This window comes from Poecilia latipinna, unplaced genomic scaffold (assembly GCF_001443285.1).
Source record: "Poecilia latipinna isolate Pla-1442-1.1 unplaced genomic scaffold, P_latipinna-1.0 Scaffold1942, whole genome shotgun sequence".
NCBI lineage: Eukaryota > Metazoa > Chordata > Actinopteri > Cyprinodontiformes > Poeciliidae > Poecilia > Poecilia latipinna.
Window position 1 is genome coordinate 14481 of NW_015114558.1, and position 21363 is coordinate 35843.

At 38.3% G+C, this 21363-nt stretch overlaps 1 protein-coding gene across 1 annotated transcript; it reads left to right on the plus strand.

Moving 5' to 3' along the window:
• The first annotated feature begins 1898 nt into the window (after nt 1-1898).
• LOC106935289 (amyloid beta A4 precursor protein-binding family A member 1-like) lies at nt 1899-18313 on the plus strand. The gene is made up of 13 exons (XM_015015692.1): nt 1899-2294; nt 7182-9080; nt 10091-10384; nt 10775-10814; nt 11174-11319; nt 13662-13694; nt 13779-13865; nt 14340-14540; nt 15297-15476; nt 16232-16444; nt 16514-16633; nt 17451-17591; nt 17865-18313. Exons 2-13 carry the CDS (start codon nt 7242-7244, stop codon nt 17934-17936), a joined length of 3366 nt encoding a protein of 1121 aa, XP_014871178.1. The 5' UTR covers nt 1899-2294; nt 7182-7241; the 3' UTR covers nt 17937-18313.
• The last annotated feature ends 3050 nt before the right edge of the window (nt 18314-21363 follow it).

A 21363-nucleotide genomic window follows, 5' to 3' on the forward strand; every position in this document is an offset into this window, starting at 1 on the left:
CACCTTATGAGTTAGCAGGATTAATGATTATGATCAGTGTTTTAGCATTAGCTTCTGCTAAGTCCCATGTTGGTACAGTGCTTTAGAATTAGCAGAACTAACGTTTATGATTATATCATATTTTTTTGGTACTAAATTTCTTAATCTGGGATCTGAGTCTGAATTTCGTACCACAAACAAACAAGGATAAGAAAATCCTTGAATCCTTGATTAGCGCTTTATCATTAGCTTCTGTTAAGTATTGTGCTGGTATAGATCTTTAGAATTAGCAGAACTAACGTTTGTGATTTGTGTTTAGCATTAGCTTCTGCCAAGTCCTTTGTTGGTGTAGCACCTAAACATCAGTGGAACTAATGTTTATGATTAGTACTTTAGGGTCAGCACAAGTAATATTTTCTTTTTTATTTTATTTTCATTCTGGAGCCCCAGCCTGACCCTAGTCTGCCAACCGTCCTCTCTCAAATTAATCCCAGATAACTTGAGAGAGGACGATAGGCACCACTGATGACAGAAGCTACAGTTTTATGTGCTGACTGTTGGCTACAGAATGACGGTTTATTCATGTTTGCCACATGAACACATTTACAGAAATTATTGAAGCGTTCTCTGACAGTAGAAGAGCGGGACATAAGCCTGGAGAATAAAAACTGTAGATTATGTGTCAGAGTGATCATCTTTCCTCTCTCACGCTCTCTGACGTGTTTCTAAACCTGAAGGTTCTCACACTTCCTCTGGCAACAACGAAGAGCGGCGGCCACTCTGAGTGGGATCAAGGTCGAGTTGGATGGTAATAACACACCGGATGCCATGGTTACCGGCCTGCACCACCACCATCCCTGCATCACATGCCGTTGTCACGGCAACGGGGAGCTCCCGCGGGAAATCGAGGTGTTTGTGACATAGACGCTGCTGTGTGTGGAAACGGGGCTCTGATGCTGGAGATCCGGATGGAGGCCAATTTATCCACGTTTCTGGAGAACTTCCTGCGTTTTCCATCTGCTCTGGTTAAAAACCACATTCCACCCACACAGCAACAGCTGGATCATTTCTGAGTTTAACTACAAGTGGCAACAAAGTCAGTGATAAGAATCAAAATATTCCCCCACAAAATTGGACACTTATTTTTTATTAATCTATTCTGAATCAGCTTGTTTTGTTCTTCAAGACCAGATTTTATGAAAAACTGGTGATTTGTGAGCAGAAATGTAGTATAAACATACAGAACAGATATAATCATACAGATATAAGCTGATAAATCATATATGGCTATTTTTACATGATTATTATATTTATTAATGCATGACCCAAATCACTATTATTTTATTTTCAATTTTATTGCCATAATGTTTTATTAATTAGTTTTCTCTCACTTTTTTAATCACACATTGATTCATTTTCTCAAATATTTCTAATATGTTCTTTTTTTGAACATACAATTTGGCACATTAATTAAGATCAATAGTACACAACAAAAATTAAAAATGAGTAATTACTTTATAAAGCCATTTCTGTATTTCTTTTTTTTTTTTTTGCCAATGTTGGCAGAATCAGTCCTCCATAATCAGCAGCTGACAACAGTAATATTTATTTATTTAGAGAAACTGAATATTGGAGTTTAAGCACAATAAATAAACACTTGAAATATTGAAATCTGTTTGAGTGTCAATTTATTTAAATTACTGAAATAAATAAACCTGTTTCTGATGATGTTCAGTTTAAATTATACATATTTTTATAGCATAAAATGTTAATTTATAGGAGTTACAACAACATTTAATTTATCTTTGAGATCAATAAAGTATTTTTGAATTTGATTTTAGTTCATGGTCTGAATGTAAATATTCCCTAATATACATTTTATATATATTTTTTCTACTATGTGGTTTTGTAATTTTTTAAATAATATTTTTTGTTTAGTATATTTATTTCTTTATTATTACTGCTGTCTGTTAAGTTTGTTTTCCATGAACGCAGCCCCTGACGTCACCAGCAGCGCTCCCACCGCGGGCCACAGCGCCCCCAGCGGCCGCTCCCGGCAGCGTGTCGCAGCACTCTGCAGGTTGCTGATGGAGTAGGCGGGTCGGATCCGCTGTTTTCCAGCATCAGCTGCTGCTGCTAAAGGCGCTTTGTGCTTCGCTAATCCGCTCTGATGTCACGGTGCGGAGGGAGGGGGCCGAGCTTTCCGTTTTAATCCCACCAGGTTGTCCGGAGGAGGGAGCAAACCGAGCCGAACCGAGCCGACCCGGGCGGGACGATGTGGACCGGAGCCGGGCCTCTCCTCCTCTAACATGAAGGTAAAATCAGCGGCTGTCACGTCCGACAGTCGATCATTTATTACATTCGTTGGGATTATTGTGCACCTGCGGGGGGAAATCATAGATAGCGACGTTTATAAAACAGCTCCGACATTTTTGGATGGATATATTTTCAAAATAAATGTCATTAATTTCTAAAATAAGGCAGCCAAGGACGTTTTGTTTCAGTCTCTAAATGACAGGAAACACGGGAACAGAGTGACCAAACAGGCCCGGAACCACAGATGTTTTTAAAAAAGAGGAACCTTTGGGCCTTAATGAAACAGAACATGACCACAGGAGGGGATTTAAGGCCTTCAAAATAAAAGTACCTGCCTGTCTTTTTTATTATTATTTTTTTTCTCATGAATTCATCATCATGAGCGGTCGTGACGCCTGTAAGGTGATAATTGATGCATCCCAACACGGAGCATATGCTGGCTGGGAGCTTGTGTTTGTCATGGTGTGTGACTGACACACACACACACACACACACACACACACACACACCCTGGATGAATCAGGCTAGGAAGAAATACTCACACTTTAATGTGAAGGTTTCTTAAAATAAATCTATATTATCAGTTCTTTAGCCTCACAAAAGGGCTGTTTCTCCTAAATGTTTCATATTTTTCACGTATTTTAAGTGTTGGAACAGTAATCACACCTGTAGAAACACCTTTAATGTTTTTTGGGATCTGCTTCTCTCTGCTTTTCACGTCTTCGGGTTTTTGAAGAATTTGTAAGGCATGATGCACATGTCAAATGTTTTTAATTGGTCTCATCTGAGCAAACTACTGAGCTGTGTTCTACGATAGAGTATTACTGCCAGGCTAATTAAAAAATAAATAATTAAAATAATATGTGAGAATAAAATTGTAATAATACAATAATAAACTCAGAATATATACAGAATACAGATATGATGCAAGAATAAACTCATATTGAAAAAAAGACAGAATAGTGCAGAAAAAATTTAAGTCTTAAGAGAATAAAGTCATAATTTTAACAGAATAGTCATAAAATGATAAAATAGTCGAAATAAATGAGAAAAAAAGAGGTAATGATACAAAAATAGTAATAATATTGCCAGAATAAAATTGTCATGCACAAAAAAGTACAAGTCGAAATAATATGTTGATAAACTTGTAATATTAACAGAATAAAGTCATAATATTGTACTACGTGCATTAATTCTCACAGTGATAACCATTTTAGCACTACCACAAACGCTGACATCATTGGTCTTCCATATCTCCTCTGGAGAGTTCAGCCAATCAGCACCAAGGAAAATAAACGGCGCACCTGGATTGACTCCTTTGCAAAAACCAGCCAATAGCGTTTCAAGTAGCAGAGAGTTTAGATATTCCAGCTTCCCAAGCTTCATTATTTTCCCAAATATTTTAGTTATGTGCTACAAACAAAATCCATGAAGAGGCAGATTGTTTTTATCAATAACATGGAATCAAATTCCACAGAAAAATCTGATATTATTCCACCAATATATAAAAACCTAACTTGTTTCATAGCAGAGGGAGGTAATAAGCTAAAAATTAAAGTCTTGCTTTCTCACAGCCATTACATGTAGAAAATGTTTCTTTATTATGTCAAACATCACACCACCACCTACAGGCCTGGAGTAGTTACTACAGCGTTCTGGGTTATTTTATATGTTTGAACAGATGAAAATATTTCTAAAAATGATGAGTTTATGGGGAATTTCATGAAAAATTGCTTTAGAAAACCAGTTTTTGTGGCATCTAAAGCAGTCAGCTGAGGCGCTAACCCTTTTCCTCTGCAGTGAACTCAATCTGCTGACTGTCGGTTTCTGACAGCCTGCTTTCAGGCTACACAACAATCAGACACCATATTTAATTTATATTGCTTCATGTTCCTCTTTCTCTGCAGGTTTACATATTTATTTTATTCATGGTAAGCATATTTGACAGTTCAGAGAGAGAAACAGAAGGCGTCTCTGCCTGAAGGAAAATCAGAAAAGGAAGATTTATACTTGGTTTCTTTGTGCAAACAGACTGTGGGGATTTAAAATATGCTACTCAGGCAGCAAAATACATTTTATAAACTTAGCAAAAACAATACAGAGAGGCTGTATGGAGAGACTTTACTTTTTTCTAATACCTAAAGGCCGTCTTGGCATTAATAGTTGGAAAGTGTCGCCGTTTCTCATCAAGGTGTATAGCAGTATTTCAGAGGCATCAGCTGTTTTTTCTGTGCAGTTTGAAGTTGGAGTTTGAAATACTGCTTTTCCACCATCATACAACGTTACTGCAGATTTACTGTCAGATTGAGGTTCCTCTGTCCATCTCTGCTCTTCAGTTTCGCCCTTTTCACCGTTACAGTTGCAAATCAGTCCTAAACCTCTGGTAGCCACTCAGCAGATGCATCCAGAGTCCACTGCATGCTTGAGGTGTCGTCAGGATATGTTCAGCAAGTTAATGATGCCTCCAAATCCCCCCAGCAGCTTTCACTGCAGATGGCCAGATGGAGGCGGCTCCGGCCCGGTCCGGCCATCAGCCTCGCTGCCGGGCCATCTGTGACCCAGACTGCCTTTTCCTCCCGACTCTCCTCGTCTGACCACATGACCGCCGCCTGCCAGCTCCTATAAACCCCAAACGGGGAAGACTATTAAAGACTATTAGCCTTTCTGGTCCCATCCTGGCAGTTGTGGTTGGTGCTCAAATTACTGGATCACTATTAACCTTTACTCTTACACCCGTTTATCCGTTTCCAGTCCAGATGCCATTATGTCCACATTTAAAGGGATCTGATATTCAAAATTCACACATTTTGCATGTTTTTGTAGATTTCTGCTTCTAAAAAACAGCCCTGTTAAATTTGATTTGTGTTACTTAAACTGGAGCACTTTTGAACATATTTTTACAATGATTTGATTAGTAAAATATTTAAGCACACAAGTGTTATCTTAAGGTTTTAGAAAAATAGCTACAGTGGACCGGATTTGGCCTGCGTGCCTCCAGTTTGACATCTGTGGAGAAGAGACAGTTTGAACTTTCCTCTTCTCTCTCTGCTCTACATCCATCAATCCTTCTTTTTTTGACTCCTTTGGGATTCAAGGTCGTAGTTCAGGTATTTTTTAGCTTTTGAAATGCTAATCTGCTGCTCCTGCAAAGAAGAAAAAAAGGCACCTTGTTGCCACGGTTACGTGTCATAGCAACTGTCAGAAAGTTAAAAAAAGTAAGAGGGAAAAAATCCTCCTAGATGCATCTAAAATAATTGTTCAAACATGCAACAACTCAACCAGGAAAACGAAGAACTAAATGATCTGATGTTTGGATAAAATAACTCTAAAGGCTTTTTTAAAATCTTAAATCAGGTTTTCTAGTTTCTGTTCTTCCTCTGACCTTTTCTGGAGCTAATCTGATATTCGGTGAAGTTGCAGTAAATTCTGGTCATCTTCTGAGCATCGTATTAAATAAATAGAACAGGTCTGGTTGTTTTCGTTCACAGAGCATATTTATTATTCAGAGTGCTGCCCGATCTGCTCCCGTCTGTCAGCTCCTATCAGGTACCAGATAAAGGTCCCTCCTTGTCCTCCTGCCCTTCCTCCTCCTCCTCTTCCTCCTTGTGCCATCTGCCAGCTGCTGGTGGACGGATGAACGCTGCAGATTAAAGTGATTCTCCGAGGATTTACATTTTTAGTATTAGTGAAACAAAAACAGGGTGGGGCCAAAGTTAAACATCATGTCATGTTTGCCTTTTTATTTTCACTCAGTGCCTTGAAAATGTTTTTATACCTTCTAAACTTTTATCAGTTTATTTCATTGGGATTTTATGTGAAACATCAACACAAGGTAGTGTATAATTGAGTCATAGAAGATAAATACAGTGACTTTATTTTAACATATAAATGCACTCATTGTTACATGGTGTCGTTTGTAAAGTTACAGTTTAAAATGATCAGCAATAAATTAGATTATTTAGCCCATCAAATAAACATGGGACTTAATTTTGAAACCAATTTTTTTCACCTCTACTAAGCTATATATGGTAATGTTAAATATTGTATCTATCTATGCTAAGTAAATATTTAGTTAGCTTGCTAAATATTTAGATTGAAACCAAATATTTAGTTTGAAGGTAGCTATTTAACTTGCTAACTAAATATTTAACAAGCTAAAATTAACATCTTTACCCAATTAGCGCTCATTAGCGCTTTAGCCAATTAGCAGAAGTGTGTATCTTTACAATAAAAAGACAAACATATATTTTTAAAACAAGCTGTAGCTGTCTGCAGTGGCAACAGACAGCTATACTAGCTAGCAAGCTAAATATTAAATTTGTTAACTGAAATCATTAATCATAAAAAGTAGCTTACAGACATAGTACCTTGTGAAATCTAATGCTAAAGTGCTAAACGTCTAACTTCTTGAAGATTTCTTAACAGTCTGTAACCAAAACTTCATTACTGATGTCAAACTTTATGCAACTGAATGTTTCCAAAACAGTCGAGCAAAATGGAGCTTTATAACCTCCAGGAAAAAAATAACTTAGTTGAAGCTAAACGTTTTCAAAGTTAGCAAAAATGCTGAAGCGCTAAATGAAATATTAGGTATTAGAACATTAGCGGAAGTGTGCCCACAACTGGACTTTATTGTGACAAAAAAAAAAAAAAAAAAAACTTTGAGGGTGTTTTAAAAATTTTTCACAGTGCCCCCAAGTGGTAGCAAACAGCTACAACAAGTACATCTGAAAAATGTGACATGGGTAGAAAGAAAATCACAACAACACAGACAGTCCTCTGGTTTTTGGAGTACTCTGTGTTCAGTCTTTTTGTACACTTTTATTCAGTTTAATGAACAAACTACATGACATTTTCTGCCTGTCTCTTGCCTCTTTCTCTTCCAGGTTGGTCTGTGAGTGGGCTGATGATCTGCAAAGCCGTTTGAGTCCAATCCCATCCCAGCAATGAGTCAAAAGTATCAGGAAGATGCCACAGGCGAAGCAGATGAGGAGCAGATGGGGGCCTCTGTGCCTCCAAGAACCAGGCAGTCCAACGGAACCAACGGCGAACCGCCCATCCGTCGCTCCTGGAGGCCGTGTCAGATGCAGAACCAGGATGGGGAAATGCCTCCTCACCATCCCCACCGGCATCACCACCACTCTGCACATCATCACCACCATCACCACCCTGCAGGTCGTGGACCTCCTCGCCACCGCCGGCGGCCTCCGTCTGGCCAAGTTCAGAGTCCTGGTGGGGCCCCGATGGTCGTCTCTGTCAGGTCAGATGGGGCTGAAGGTCAGGATGCCGAGCCCCGTCCCGTGCAACAACACCGCCCTGCCGTTACCCGCTACCGCCGTCATGGTGACCCAAACCCCAGACTTAGAAATCACAGACAGAGGCAGCAGTTTAGAGAAATCCAGGAGTCTTCGCCCAGCGTCGGAGAGAGAGAAGGTCCAGCTGAGATACGGGAGCAGGAAGTCTGTTTTGTTGATCCTGTACTGAACCAATCACAAGACAGAGGATCTCCTCATCAGACTCCAGTTGCTATTGTTACTCCTACCCACGTCTGTGTTGCTCCTGCAATGAATGACGTGCAACTTGAGCCCCAACAAACACCGGCTGAAGCTGAAGAAGACCACGTTGAGTACAAAGCAGAGCATGAAGAGGAATCTGAGGAAGTCAAAGAGAAAGAGGAACAAAAAGAAGTAGAGGAGGATGGAAACTTCCAGCCCACTGGCGGGAACCCAAGCTGTAGTCAGAATGAAAGAGCAGAAGAAGCAGAAAGGGTGGAGGAGGACCGGGAAGGTGTCATGGAGAATGCCGAAGAGGATCCTACAGCTCAGGGAAGTGAAATTACAGATCTCTGCTCAGACACGGAGAGCGCCGCCTCGCTGAGCATGGATGGACCTCTCCACAGCCCACCTCCTTTACAATCCCCAACTCCTCCCTCGTCTCCTGACGTACCACCTTTCCCCCAGCTGGATCACTTCAGTGAGGACATCAGTATGAGCTCGCTACCTGACAACAACCCTTTACCTGAAGAAGAGGAAGAGGATTGCTCTGAATCTTGCTCACTGTCTCACTCAACTTCTTGCTCCGAGTCTCACCCTAAAACCTATGCAGAATTTTACACGGAGTCCCACCAGAAGACATACACGGAGCCCGTCTTCGAGTCGTATTCTGAGCCAAAATGTCATCCAAACTCTTTCCCGGAGCCTCTGAAGACCTCTTACCCTGAAATGCAGCGGGAACCTTGTCGGCAATCTGGTTGGAGACCCGAGTCTAACAAAGTCCAGCAAGAGTCCCAGCAGGAGACCTTTGTCGGACATAGACTGAAGAGTGTTCAAAAAGGGGCGCCATCCTCCCCTACGGAGAGTTCCCACCACACTCCAAGGCAGGGTAGGAACCGTGGGTCCCGTCCCTTCCCTATAGACCGCTCTGTTGGCTGCCGGCTGCACCACTATGACGGGCAGTCCGACAGCGAGGGTGACGGTGCTGATAAAAGCCCTCTATCCAAGACCGGTAGGCTGGCAAATAGGCAGCCACAAACCCAACCTAAGACCCAATCACCTGGACCGGCTGGTGTGGGTGAAGACAGGAATTTGGCGGGTCTCTCAGGGGACGCTGCAAAAGGATCGGGAGATGCCATCAGCCTGGCAATTAAAGACATCAAAGAGGCAATTGAGGGAGTGAAGACCAAGGCGGTGCGGTCTCCCTACACACCAGACCAACCGATGGAGCCGATCTGGGTAATGAGACAAGAGATCAGCCCAACGGAGGAAGCATACCCAATGCAAACCAACGTTAGTATAACTTTCTGGGCATATTTCACACCTGTAGATTGTTAATTTTGGTCAGAGTTTGTAACTTGTTACTTTTTCCAATGAAGAATCCGTTTCTACAAACCAAGTGAGAATCTTCAGTCTGGGGTAGAAAACCAGATGTTTTCCTAGTTGGTAGTAAACAACCCAAGTGAAGTTGGCCCCACCAGCTCCTTCAAATTAAACAAAATTGGTGTCAAATGATAGTGGCACAAATTTTCTGTTTGTGCCGCTATCATTTTAAAGATATTGATAAATGTTTCCAGAGATCATCAAAGGTCAACCAGCCAGTCCACATTTACCAAATCAAACAAATTTGGTGTCAATCAACTGCGCAACGAAATATTTTAGCAGCACGTCAGTTTTGTTTGATTTTGTACATTTTGGACTTGAACAATTTTGTTTTGCATTTACTCATGTTTTGTGTTAATACCAATGAGTCACACATTCTTGAATTATTTTTTCAAGGTTTTCTGAAGTTCTTAACTAGATTTGATCTTTCAGACTGTAAAAGGGGATTGACTTAGATTGATCAAAAACACCATAAAACCTTTACTGCATGTCTTCCCCTCTCTCATTGCTAACTTTCTTGTCAATTCAATATCAAATAAAGATCACTAGAGCCAATAAAACATAAAAAATAGTCGTATTTAATGCGCCAGTTCGACGCTATGAAGCTTATTTGTTATTGCTTGCGCCTTAAACAAATAAAATCTACTGCGAAAAGAGGAATGCGAGATGAACAAAATGGCTGTTAATGTTATTTCAACATTTAGAGGCGTAGCCGACACGGACATTAACGGCTTCGTTCGCTTCTTCTGCCGCCATTACTAAAACTAGAGGCAGACTACAGCGCAGAAAATTGACGTCACGTTCAGAATTTCTCCTGTTCGCTGATTGGCCCGTTAGAAATTCTACCGGAGGAAGTTCTCTGCTTGCTAGCTTATGCTAGGTACTAACTTACAACTTTTTCCGCCATCTTCTCCCCGCAGACGTCCCCTCACTCCCCTTCTCGGTCGGCTTTGGAGTCTCCGTCCCGCTACAGCGTCAGTCCTCTGAGAGCCGAGACATCCAGGAACCCGCAACATGGCCACGCACCGCCGTCCCAACACAACCATCACCACCACCAGGGCTACCAGTCGCAGCCACGGGCACCGCAGACCTACACACCCACGACGCCGACTCAGCAGCCATCAAGTCAACGTCTGCAGCAGCAACAGAGTCCGGAGCAACCTTCTGCGCAAGCGCAGCCATCCTCGCCCCCTCAGAAGCCGTCCATCCAGGAAGTAAGAGTTTAACAACACTGCGATAGAAACACATTAATAAGTTATTCAATAAATATTTATAATTTAAATAGTCCCATATTATCAATATTTAACAATATGCCAAAATATTCATAAAAATATTTACCAATTACACTGTGGAAGCAACAATAATTACTTAAGTTTTTTTTTTAGTTAATTCATAATCTTATTTTCAACTTTGCAGTAAAACAAACTTTAATGTTCTTCTCAGTACTAAATTATAGTAATTTAAAGATTACAGTAAGTTAAACTCTCAAAGCAGCAGAAAATCCTGTGGAAGGAAAACCTCTCTAAGGTCCTGCTTTGCATAAATGAGCTTTGGTCTTTGGTGTGAAAGTGACCAAAATGCTTTGTGTTTTTGTGATATCTCAGATTCGCCGAGCTCTTCCTCCTTTTCCCACGTTTGTGGACGGTGAGTGAAATCCTGGATAGAACAAAACAAAGGATCCTTTTTGTTTTAGAATAATGTCTTCAAATATAAACTGCTGTTCTGCACATACAGTAAAATCATCTTAAATTTAAATATAAAATAGTTAGAAATCTTTTCCTGTACATTTTGTTTTGGTTTGTTGTGGATGTTTCTAGTGCTGCCTGCTGGATAGTTAGCTTTAGCTAAAAGCAGTTCTTTGTCTGGATTCTCTGGTTTTGAAAGAGAGTTTGGGTCAATAGAACTGGTGCTAAACAAGCACCAAGTTAAACCACTGGATCCAGTTTGGTAGAAAAGACTTCCAAAGTGATGAGTACTTTAACATCTTTGCGTCGTTCCTGCAGTCCCAGGACCGTGCGACCCTGAGGATCTGATTGACGGCATCATCTTTGCTGCGACCTACCTGGGCTGCACCCACCTGCTGTCGGAGCGGACGCCCTCCAAGAGCGCCCGCATGCAGCAGGCGCAGGAGGCCATGAGCAGAGTCCGGGTGAGAAACACAGACGTTACAGGAACATTTCACTGGACCGGATCTACGACACTCAGATCCAAAACATGGATCTTGTTGTTTTTTTAAAACTAATTTGGCTTTTTATGTTGGTTTTAATACATTAATTAACATTATTAATGGCTTCTTCCTCACTGATTGGCCTTTCACCACATTAGTATAACGTCCTGCCAGCATCTTGACGTCTTTTACTTTTTAGTCTTTGGTTAATTAGCATAAATTCTGTCTCATTCTGACATTTGATTGATAAAAATAATTTCGCAAAACCTGAAAAAATTAAACATTTATTCTGATTTAACTTTAAACCATAAGGAAAAATTATGTCAGATGTATTTAACTTAAATATTTAAAGTCTTCATTTCTGTTTATTTTGATAATATTTAGCTGATGAACTAAATATTTAGCTTATAACACAAGTATTTATCTCCAAAATAAATATTTAATAACTAAACAGTTAAACAACCTTTAGCTTGCTAGCTAAATATTTAGTTTGAAAATTAAATGATTAGAAAAAATATTTTCTAAATTGTAAACTAAATATTTAATCTACAAGTTAAGTGTTTAGCTCTAAATTACATATTTAGTTAGGAAGCTACATTTTTTAATTTGCTAACTAAATATTTAGTTACAAATTTTAACATTTAGCTTTCCAGCTAAAAGTTTACCTTGGAAAATAAATATTTTGTTTTCCAAAATAAACATCTTCTGAATATTTAGTTTGGAACGATATTTAGTTCACAAGCTGTGACATTTATAAATGTACAATTAATCTGGTGAAAATATGACATGAAAAATGAACAAATTTAATTAAATTCTTCCTGACAGGCTAAATAAACCAAAATATTTCTGTTATTTTTTGCTGTGTGATTTCACAAATGGTACTCCATATATAAATGCTTGAAAAGCAACTTTTAACCTTTAAGTTTTACTTTTTAAGTAAATTATTCAATTCTGAGTCACTGCAGAGATTCGTTACACTTTTCAAAATGAAGTAGAAGCTTTTATTCGTTTTTATTTTTGTGCTTACAGACTCGCTGTCACGTTGCTCTTTTTGCAGTCAGGTGACGCCGCCTGCGGCTTTGTGCGGCAGGATTACTTTTGGATCGCTGCGTCCTTCCCAGAGTCGGTCCGGCTTTTCCTCCGGGGCCCCGCTGCTCGGCGACGGCGCTGGGGCCCCAGAGATGTCAAACACGGTTAGCGAGAAGCTTTTAGCTTCATTCTCTGGCAGCAGAACCACCAATCCACCAGGATTTCTGCTTGTATTACCGACCAGGAAGTAAATAGTGCATCAGCCACAAATATATCTAAAAAAGAGACGATGGAGATATTGGAGAGCTGGCAGGCAGGAAGGAGAGACGAGTGAAGGAAGACGGGAGATTTTAAAGCTGCTTTTAAACGTTTTTCTGTGTCCAGATCTTATTAGCATTCCTCCTGCAGACTGAGCTCATTCTGCAGCCTGGATCCAGAAAGACTTTATTTACTCCAGAAATAAAGGAGTAAGTAGAGAAATCAGAGCTGAAATCTGTCAGCAGACGACTGTAGATGGTTGTTTTTTTTAATATGATTCCACACATACACTGTAAAAACACAAAATATTACCAAGCTTGTACTGCAAATACCTCGGTTCACTTAAAATAAGAGAAACTTTGAGATCAATCTCAGAAACTTTCTAACTGTAAAAAGCCTGGAATTTTTCTAGTTTTAAAAGTTGAAAATTTTCCAGAAAAACACTCAGTAACTGAGAGATTCATCTCAGAAATTTTTGAGAAAAACTGGGAAATTTATGAGTTTGAAAAGTTTAAAATTTGCTAGAAAAAAGTCAAACTTGGAGTTTGATCTTAGAAATTAAAAAAAAAATTGCAGAAAATAATGAATAATAAATGAATAAATCAAGAATAATATCAAATGTGTCCATCTAATCCTTAAAATGCATCTTAAAATCATGTACATTTATAACAAAAGGTGAAAAATAATCTGTTTTTAAAATTATGCTCAATTTTAACATTTCCAGAGGTTTCTGAGTTAATTTTGGTCGCATTGTGACTCCGCCGGCCGCCTCAAACACATGCGGTCCGTTTTGTCTTCAGGCCGCGTTGTGTCACTCTGGTGCAGAGGAAACTGGTGACGATGTCAGTCGCAGACGCCACTGGCGACCTGCTGCTGCCAAACATGGCCGCCGCTGACCTCCCACATACACGGAGACATAGAAACGGAAACCTCTAAGCCTCTTTTGTCCCTTTGTTTGGCATTTGGAGTCCAGTCAGTCTGCGGCAGACGAGGCAACCGAGTTTTTCTGAAAATGTTTTCTGCTTTCTGATCTGCAGGCGGCTCAGAAACAGGCGAAGAACAGGAAGAAGGTGAGTCGCTGCTGGGTGGTTGTGTTTATGTAAAAACTGAAGCTGATTTACAGCCAGAGGTTTTTCATTTCTGTGTCTCCGTAGAGTCCAGACAGCGAGAGTCCGTCCACAGCCGAGGTCGACCTGTTCATGTCCACACAGAGGATCAAAGTCCTCAACGCAGACACGCAGGTAAAAAACCATAATCAGGCATTCCTTTTCTGAGCTAAAACCACAGCAAAGCAGAGAAATACGCCACCACACATTCTATAGAAGCAGGAGATTATGGCACTAAAAAAACTGAGGAAATAAAATTATCATTTAAAGGCTTCCAGCCTTCAAAATGGCTCATGTAAAAAAGTAAATACAAATGTATGTACAGAGTGATGTTTTTATCAATGGATTTTAATGACAAAGATATGGAGCTAAACTGGGGCCAGAAAGTTAGGTTAGAAAATACATTTTAACAGAAAAATATTTCTGAAACTGGAAAAAAGTAAAAAAAAAAAAAAAAAAAAAAAACAAAAAAAAATTTAAACCTGAAAAATTATTTTAAATCTGCAAAAAAAAAAAAAAAAGTATTTAAACATATTTATATTTTATATTAAATTAAATTGAAGATAAGACAGTAATATTCCAGCATCTGGTCTGATTTCTGGCCTGCAGGAGGCGCTAATGGACCTGCCGCTGAGGACCATATCGTACATCGCTGACATCGGCAACATGGTGGTTCTGATGGCGCGGGGTAAGATGGTGAGGTCGCGCAGCGCTCAGGAGAACCTGGACCACACATCTGAGCAGACGGACCTGAACCACGACGACAGGAGGATGTACAGGATGATCTGCCACGTCTTCGAGTCCGAGGATGTGAGTCATTGTCGAGTTATTAAAAAATCAAAATGGTGAATCAAAAGGTTTTCATTAACTTGTTTGAAAAAGTAGCTCAAAATGAGTAAAAATGTTGATTTTAATGTCAGAATATGCAACACTAGTCATGAGTCTGTCGTGTTTAAAATGAGTGAATTACATAACTGGTTGACAAAAGGAAAAAAATCTAACATGTTTTAAAACTTTTATAAGTAATCATGTCAATATAACCCTCTGGTCTGAACAAATCAGTTTTCAAACCCATCAAAATTAGTATGGAGCTAAAGTAGAGCCATAACATTTTTTGAACATTTTTGAAACTGAGAAAAACCCCAAAAACCTCAAACTAAATATTTTTGAGAAACTTTTTTTGTTTGTTTCTACACATTTAAAAAAATGTTTTAACAACAAATAAACTTCATAGCAAAACTTTGGGTCCATACAATTTAGAAACTACTTAGACTGAAGGTTTTATTTTTATTTTTTTGTTTCAATTTGTTTTTCTTAAACTTTATTGCCCCAATTTAGTTCCATAAATCACAGGTTCAAAATAATTTTTAATTTTCCAGTTTTAGAATGTTTCTTTTTAGCCAACTTGATGGCCCCAATTTAGCTCCATAAAAGTTTGGAATACTATCATGAAACAGGAGCGGAATCCCTTTACAGACAAAAAAAACTTGGTAATTTGAGTTTTTAGTAAATATTAGTTAAATAAACCTTGTTTTTAAACAGTTTTCGTGACGTTTTTTATTTCAGGCGCAGCTCATCGCTCAGTCCATCGGCCAGTCCTTCAGCGTGGCCTACCAGGAGTTCCTCAGGGCCAACGGCATCGACCCCGAGGACCTGAGCCAGAGGGAGTACAGCGACCTGCTCAACACTCAGGACATGTACAACGACGACCTCATCCACTTCTCCAAGTCCGAGAACTGCAGAGACGTAAGCCCGCCACCAGAGGGAGCTAAACTAACTATTTGTTTCACCTCTGTGTTACTCTGTAAAAAACTGTAAAAAAATATATTTAAAACTAAAATTATATTTTTTTCCAAAAGAAAATTTGAAAAGTACTTTTTTTCTGGGGGGTTTTTTCTACTTAATGGCCCCAATTTTGCTCTGTAAAACTGGGTCCAAAAAATGTTCAGCTCCAAAAATAAATACATAAATAAATATTTTGGAACTGAAAATTAAGTTCCAAAACTCCTTTTTAGGTTTAGTTTAAAAAATCAGAACAAATACCCAAACAAAAAAGTATGGAGCTAACATGGTGCCATAAAGTTAGCTAAAAAAAACAGTTTTTTTAAAACTGAAAAGAAAATTAACTTAAAATAAGTTCAAAACTGTTGTTCAGATTCATCATATTAAAAGTAACAAATATGTTGAGGATTTTTGCAAACCATAGACACCCAAGGATGCTAAGGTATAATTTTTATAAACTGAAAAAATAAAACCTCAAAATGAAGTTCAAAACTACTTTTGAGATTAAATAAATAAAAAGTATGAATTTATTGTGTGTTTATTGTAAACAGCATTACCTCCTCTTCTGTGCTTGTTGTCTCAGTCATTTTTGGCCTCTCTGGCCCTCCGGCAGGTTTAAATGAACAGCTGGTTTTTCAGACGCAGCTGTGCAGCAGCTTCATAAATAACCTTCCTGATCTCAGCTAAGATGAATTTCTCAAACCATTTCCCACCTGCAGGTTTACATCGAGAAGCAGAAAGGCGAGATCCTGGGTGTGGTGATCGTGGAGTCGGGTTGGGGCTCCATACTTCCCACCGTCATCATCGCCAGCCTGATGCACGGCGGGCCGGCCGAGAAGTCCGGCAGGCTGAACATCGGAGACCAAATCATGACGATAAACGGGACAAGCCTGGTGGGGCTACCGCTCAGCACCTGCCAGAGCATCATCAAGGTACCTGCAGCGTTTCTCCTGGTTTTCCTCTCATGAGAATAAATTTAACCGCGTTTTTGTTTCCTTCAGGGTCTGAAGTCTCAGTCGAGGATCAAGATGAACATCGTCCGCTGTCCTCCGGTTACCATGGTGTTGATCCGAAGGCCGGACCTGCGGTATCAGCTGGGCTTCAGCGTCCAGAACGGGATCGTAAGTAACGAAAACGAACAGAACTTTAGCAGAAACAGCAAAGGACAGGAAGTAGATGATAAAACCACACAGAGGTACTTTCTGTGGGAAAGAAAACCAAAAGTGTTTAAAAGATCTCTGTTTCAAACAATCAGCTCTGAACCAAAAACTGGAAGTCATAATACGAAAATTATGTCATATCAGAATAAAGTCTGAATAACATGAGAAGTCGTACAACAAAGTCATAACTTTGAGGATAAAGTAACACCAGAAAAAAAAGTCAATATTAAGTCTTAGTAATACGAAAAATTGTCATTCACTGAATAAATTCAGAATGCAAAAATAAAGTTGTACAACAAAACATCATAATATGAACTAAAAGCAAAACAATAAACGAGTGGACCAGGAATACTTCCTATGGGAAAGAAAAAAATTAATGTTTGAAAGAAAACTTTCAAATGTTCTGTCTGGAAATGAAATGGGGAAAAAAGAAGGAAAAACCCCCCTGGACCAGGTGTACTTTCTAATAGGAAAGTAAAAACATAGGAAGTGTTCAGAAAGTAACTCCATATGTGGCTCCATCCAGAAAGACGATTCAAAAACAAGTAAATGGAAAGAAAACTGAATATGAAGTTACTTTCTATGAAAAAAAAAAAATTCAATCAATGCTATTGACAGCAAAACAACACAAAAACACTGGACCAGAAATGCTTTCTACGAAACAAAAACATCTTTCAAAGTCAATGGTTTAACTTTAAAACCATTAGTTTGGGTTTCAGATCATTTTTTATTATTTTATGGATGTTTTGTTTCTCCGTTCTTCGTCTTCTTCCTGCAGATCTGCAGCCTGATGAGAGGCGGCATCGCCGAACGTGGCGGCGTCCGCGTCGGCCACCGCATCATCGAGATCAACGGGCAGAGCGTCGTGGCAACGCCTCACGAAAAGATCGTCCAGATCCTGTCCAACGCCATGGGAGAGGTGAGAATGGAGACCAGTTTGGAACTGGTTTCCAGAACAAAATGTCTCCCATCAGAGCCAGCAGTAGGAACTGGAGATAATTTATAGTAGAAGCCAAAGGTTTCCCTGATGAAATTTAAATTACCAGAGAAAATAAAAGTATTTGAAAGATTCGCTCCACAGTGGGTTGATGTAATTAGCCGCTTTGCTAACTGACGAAGTAAATGATTAATTTTGAGCAGAATTTTCATTTTTCCCAGATACAAACAACGTTTTGGTTTCTTTTTTCTCCAGATCCACATGAAGACGATGCCTGCAGCCATGTACCGTCTGCTGACGGCGCAGGAGCAACCCGTCTACATCTGAGCTGCTCTTCTCTAAGCTCCGCCCCCAGTTTAAACCCCACCCCCCTGTTTAAGCCCCACCCCTCATTCCAGATCGATCTCACTGGACTTGCCTTAATCTGTACAGCTGACTGTCGTGTAAATCGTCTGCGGTGTGGCAGCAGAAGGCAAACCGTCTCACTTTAGGCCGAGTGTTAACGTGACATTTTAGGTTCGACCAAAGATAATCTGTGGGTTTGTTTTTTTTTTCTTGTGTATATTTAGGCTGCAAACAGAGACAATATTAGATCGGATTGAATAGCCGTAATATCTGAATGTATTTCAATCATGATGGACCTATAATATGAAAGAGGATTGCATGTACAATTCTGCAGAATAAATGTATGAAAATATAATGAATTCAGTTTTCTTTTGTTCATTAAGAAAAAGTAAATTACTGAGGTAATGAAGGTTACATGCTTAAATCCATCATAAATAGAAAAAAAACTTTAATATATGGAGATATATTGGTATCAAAAGGCAACATTTTGGCTTAAACAAGCCTTTATGCTGTTTTTATTTCCCCCTGAATATAAAATAAATATTTTACTGTATGTGTAAATAATCTACAACTTAAGAAATACAAAGGTTACAAGACTAATGTAATAATTCCAGAAAAAAGTCACACTACCAGAATGCAGTTATGTGACAAAAAGTCAATTTTGCAAGAATAAAATAAAACGGTAACCGTACAAAAAAAATTGTTGTAATAACTCAAAAATGTTACGTTACTTGAATAAACTCAATTTAAGTTATAATTCTAAAGCCATGATTTTAGAACATAAAGGCCAGAAAAAGTCACAATATTGCGAGAAAAATTTTGTATGAGAATTAAGTCAGTATTTTATGAGAATAAATTGTACGACAGTAACACAAAATACAAGAATAAAGTTGCAATATTAAAAGAAAAAAGTCGTGATACGAAAATTATGTCACATTGCCAGAATAAAGGCAGAATACAAGAAATCAAAACAAAGTCATAACCTTAAGAATAAAGTAATACCAGAAAGAGAGTCATATGGCGGGAAAAATATTGTACGAGAATAAAGTCGTATACCAGTAAGTTGAAATACAAAAAAAATTGTAATTGTAAAGTTAGAATAATACCAGAATAAAGTCGTAATACTACGACAACTCCTACACACAAAAATAATAAAATAAGGAATGTTGAGCATCATGTGAATGTTAAATTATCTAAAATATTAATAAAACTTTTCCCTATTGGTATTTAAAATACTAACATTAGAAACTACTCCAATCTCTAACATTGTTTTAAATCTGGAAACAAAACCCTGAGCTGTTCCTTTTAAAATCCAGCATCTCCCACGTTTTATTTCCCCTGCAAAAGGTTTGAAAGTGACACAAAAACAGAACCGAAACTTTTTAGAACGTGTAAAAAAAATGTTTTATTTATCCGAATTTTCCAAGAGTGAGAAGTGAAACACTCAGATCACAAACTACAAAAACCATAAATCACAAACTAAAAAGACATCATGATTGTCGCCACTTTCCTCCTGTGCACAAACAGACTAGAGTGGGTTTATATCGTCAGTATAAAAATAGAAGCAATAAAAAGGTGATTGTCTCGGCTCAAAACAACCTTTTAAATTCCTCGCTCGGTTTGTTCCAGAGGAAACCAGAAATAAATGAAAACGTTCCCTCCAGACTGAAGAATCGGCTCAATAAAAACAGTAACAGCAGGAATTTACAACGTCGCGTTACGGCCAGTTTAGGTGGAAACAACAGGAGTTAATTTCCGACAAAAAACGAAGACATTTTTAGATTCTCAGAAATTTTCTAGAAAAAATTTGGACATTTCTGAGTGTCAAAAGTGAAGAAAAAAAAATTACTTTTGGAAGTTTCAGTTTGAAAAGAAAACAATTTCCATGATTTTCAAGAAAATTACCGAGATTTTTTTCTAGTAAATGTTTGACTTTTCAAGGAGGATTTTAAACATCAAGTTTTTGTTTTAAGTTTTTAACAGGAAAACAAACCGAATGCTTCCAGGTTTTCCATCCAGCCTCTGAATTTGACAGCAGCTTCATTTCCCAGCAAGAATCAGGAGTAAAAAGGCACCGCGACAGTTTTCTGCTACCCAGAATGCAACTGTCTCCCCCAGTAATCTGGGTTTTATTCTGGAAATCAACAAGAAGCCGCTGGGAAAAACTACTTTTCCTCTGATTGTTTATTAAACCGTTTTTAGGGGAATGATTTCTGCTTAAATTGTGACACGAGACGGTAAATATTTCATCATTTCACTTACACTTAAATATGCTGAAATTACATAAATAGTTCTGTACAAAAGTCTCGAGTTTTCCCTCATTTCTTCCAAGGCATCCAGATTTTCTAAACTGAATAATTCAATCAATAAATCGCCACAATTTCTGAAGGTCTGAATGTTTCTTTGGACTCTGGCAGCTTTTTCCAGTTTAACGGACAGAAAATGATTCTAGCAGCAGAAACATGATTATTTTATTCACCCTGACAGCAGCAAAGTGTGAATAAAAACTGAAATCAAACTGTTTGCAGCTCAATTTCACAGCAGTTATGGTTTACAAGCAAAGCAAAGCCATTAAAAATGTTGTGGACGTGTCAAACAGAAACAGATTTTAAATTATCTGCAGAAAACTGGGAAAAAAAAGTTCCAACTGCAAAAACTAAATTTGTGATTTTGAGCAATAAAATACAAACAAAAACAGCGGTTATACTTTGTGTTGTAGGTAAAGTCACTCCAAGCTGCAAGGAAAGGAAACTTTATTTTAATTTAGTTTTGTAAAATGTTTAGTTTTTTTTAGAGCGAGAAAATCACAATTAAACTGATGTAAAGAGACATTTTAATGTTTTTGTTTCACAGCGGTTACACTGTGAAACAGAATTAAAGTCACCAGAAGTTTATGTGTAAACTTCATTAAATGAGCCATTAATGTGCATTTTTTTATTTTCACTAAAGAAAATGTAGAAAATGTAGACAAAACAGCAGCCAGGCATCAATACAAGATGGTGGCAGCAAGTGTCAAAACAGATAACATTCAAAATAAAAGTTGTTTTTTTTATGAAATTACCAGATTGAATCCCTAAAAACATATTTTTTTAGGGATTTAAAAAATGTTAATGCCAATCCACGTTGAATTTAATGAAAAAAAATCAATTTCTCCACTATTTTTATTCATATATTTGATTATAAGTTGTCTAAATCGTGACATTCATCATGTTTTACCTCATTAATATAGTTTAAAGTTTCCCATTACTGGAAAATATGAGATGTAAAGGAATTTAATCTGAAATAATGGAATTATTAAACTATATATAAGCTCAGGGCCAATTCCAGGACCAATTTAGACCAGTTCTGTTTCAATTTTAGAATCTGGACTCTATTTTATGTTTATTGCTGAAAAAAAAGAAAAAAAGTG

Excerpts from the sequence above, each read along its gene's own strand:
- LOC106935289 (XM_015015692.1), top strand. The coding sequence starts at position 7,242 with ATGAGTCAAAAGTATCAGGAAGATGCCACAGGCGAAGCAGATGAGGAG. Across the intron at positions 10,385-10,774 it reads AGAAGCCGTCCATCCAGGAA|ATTCGCCGAGCTCTTCCTCC; the intron begins GTAAGAGTTTAA and ends GTGATATCTCAG. Across the intron at positions 14,541-15,296 it reads ACGTCTTCGAGTCCGAGGAT|GCGCAGCTCATCGCTCAGTC; the intron begins GTGAGTCATTGT and ends TTTTTATTTCAG.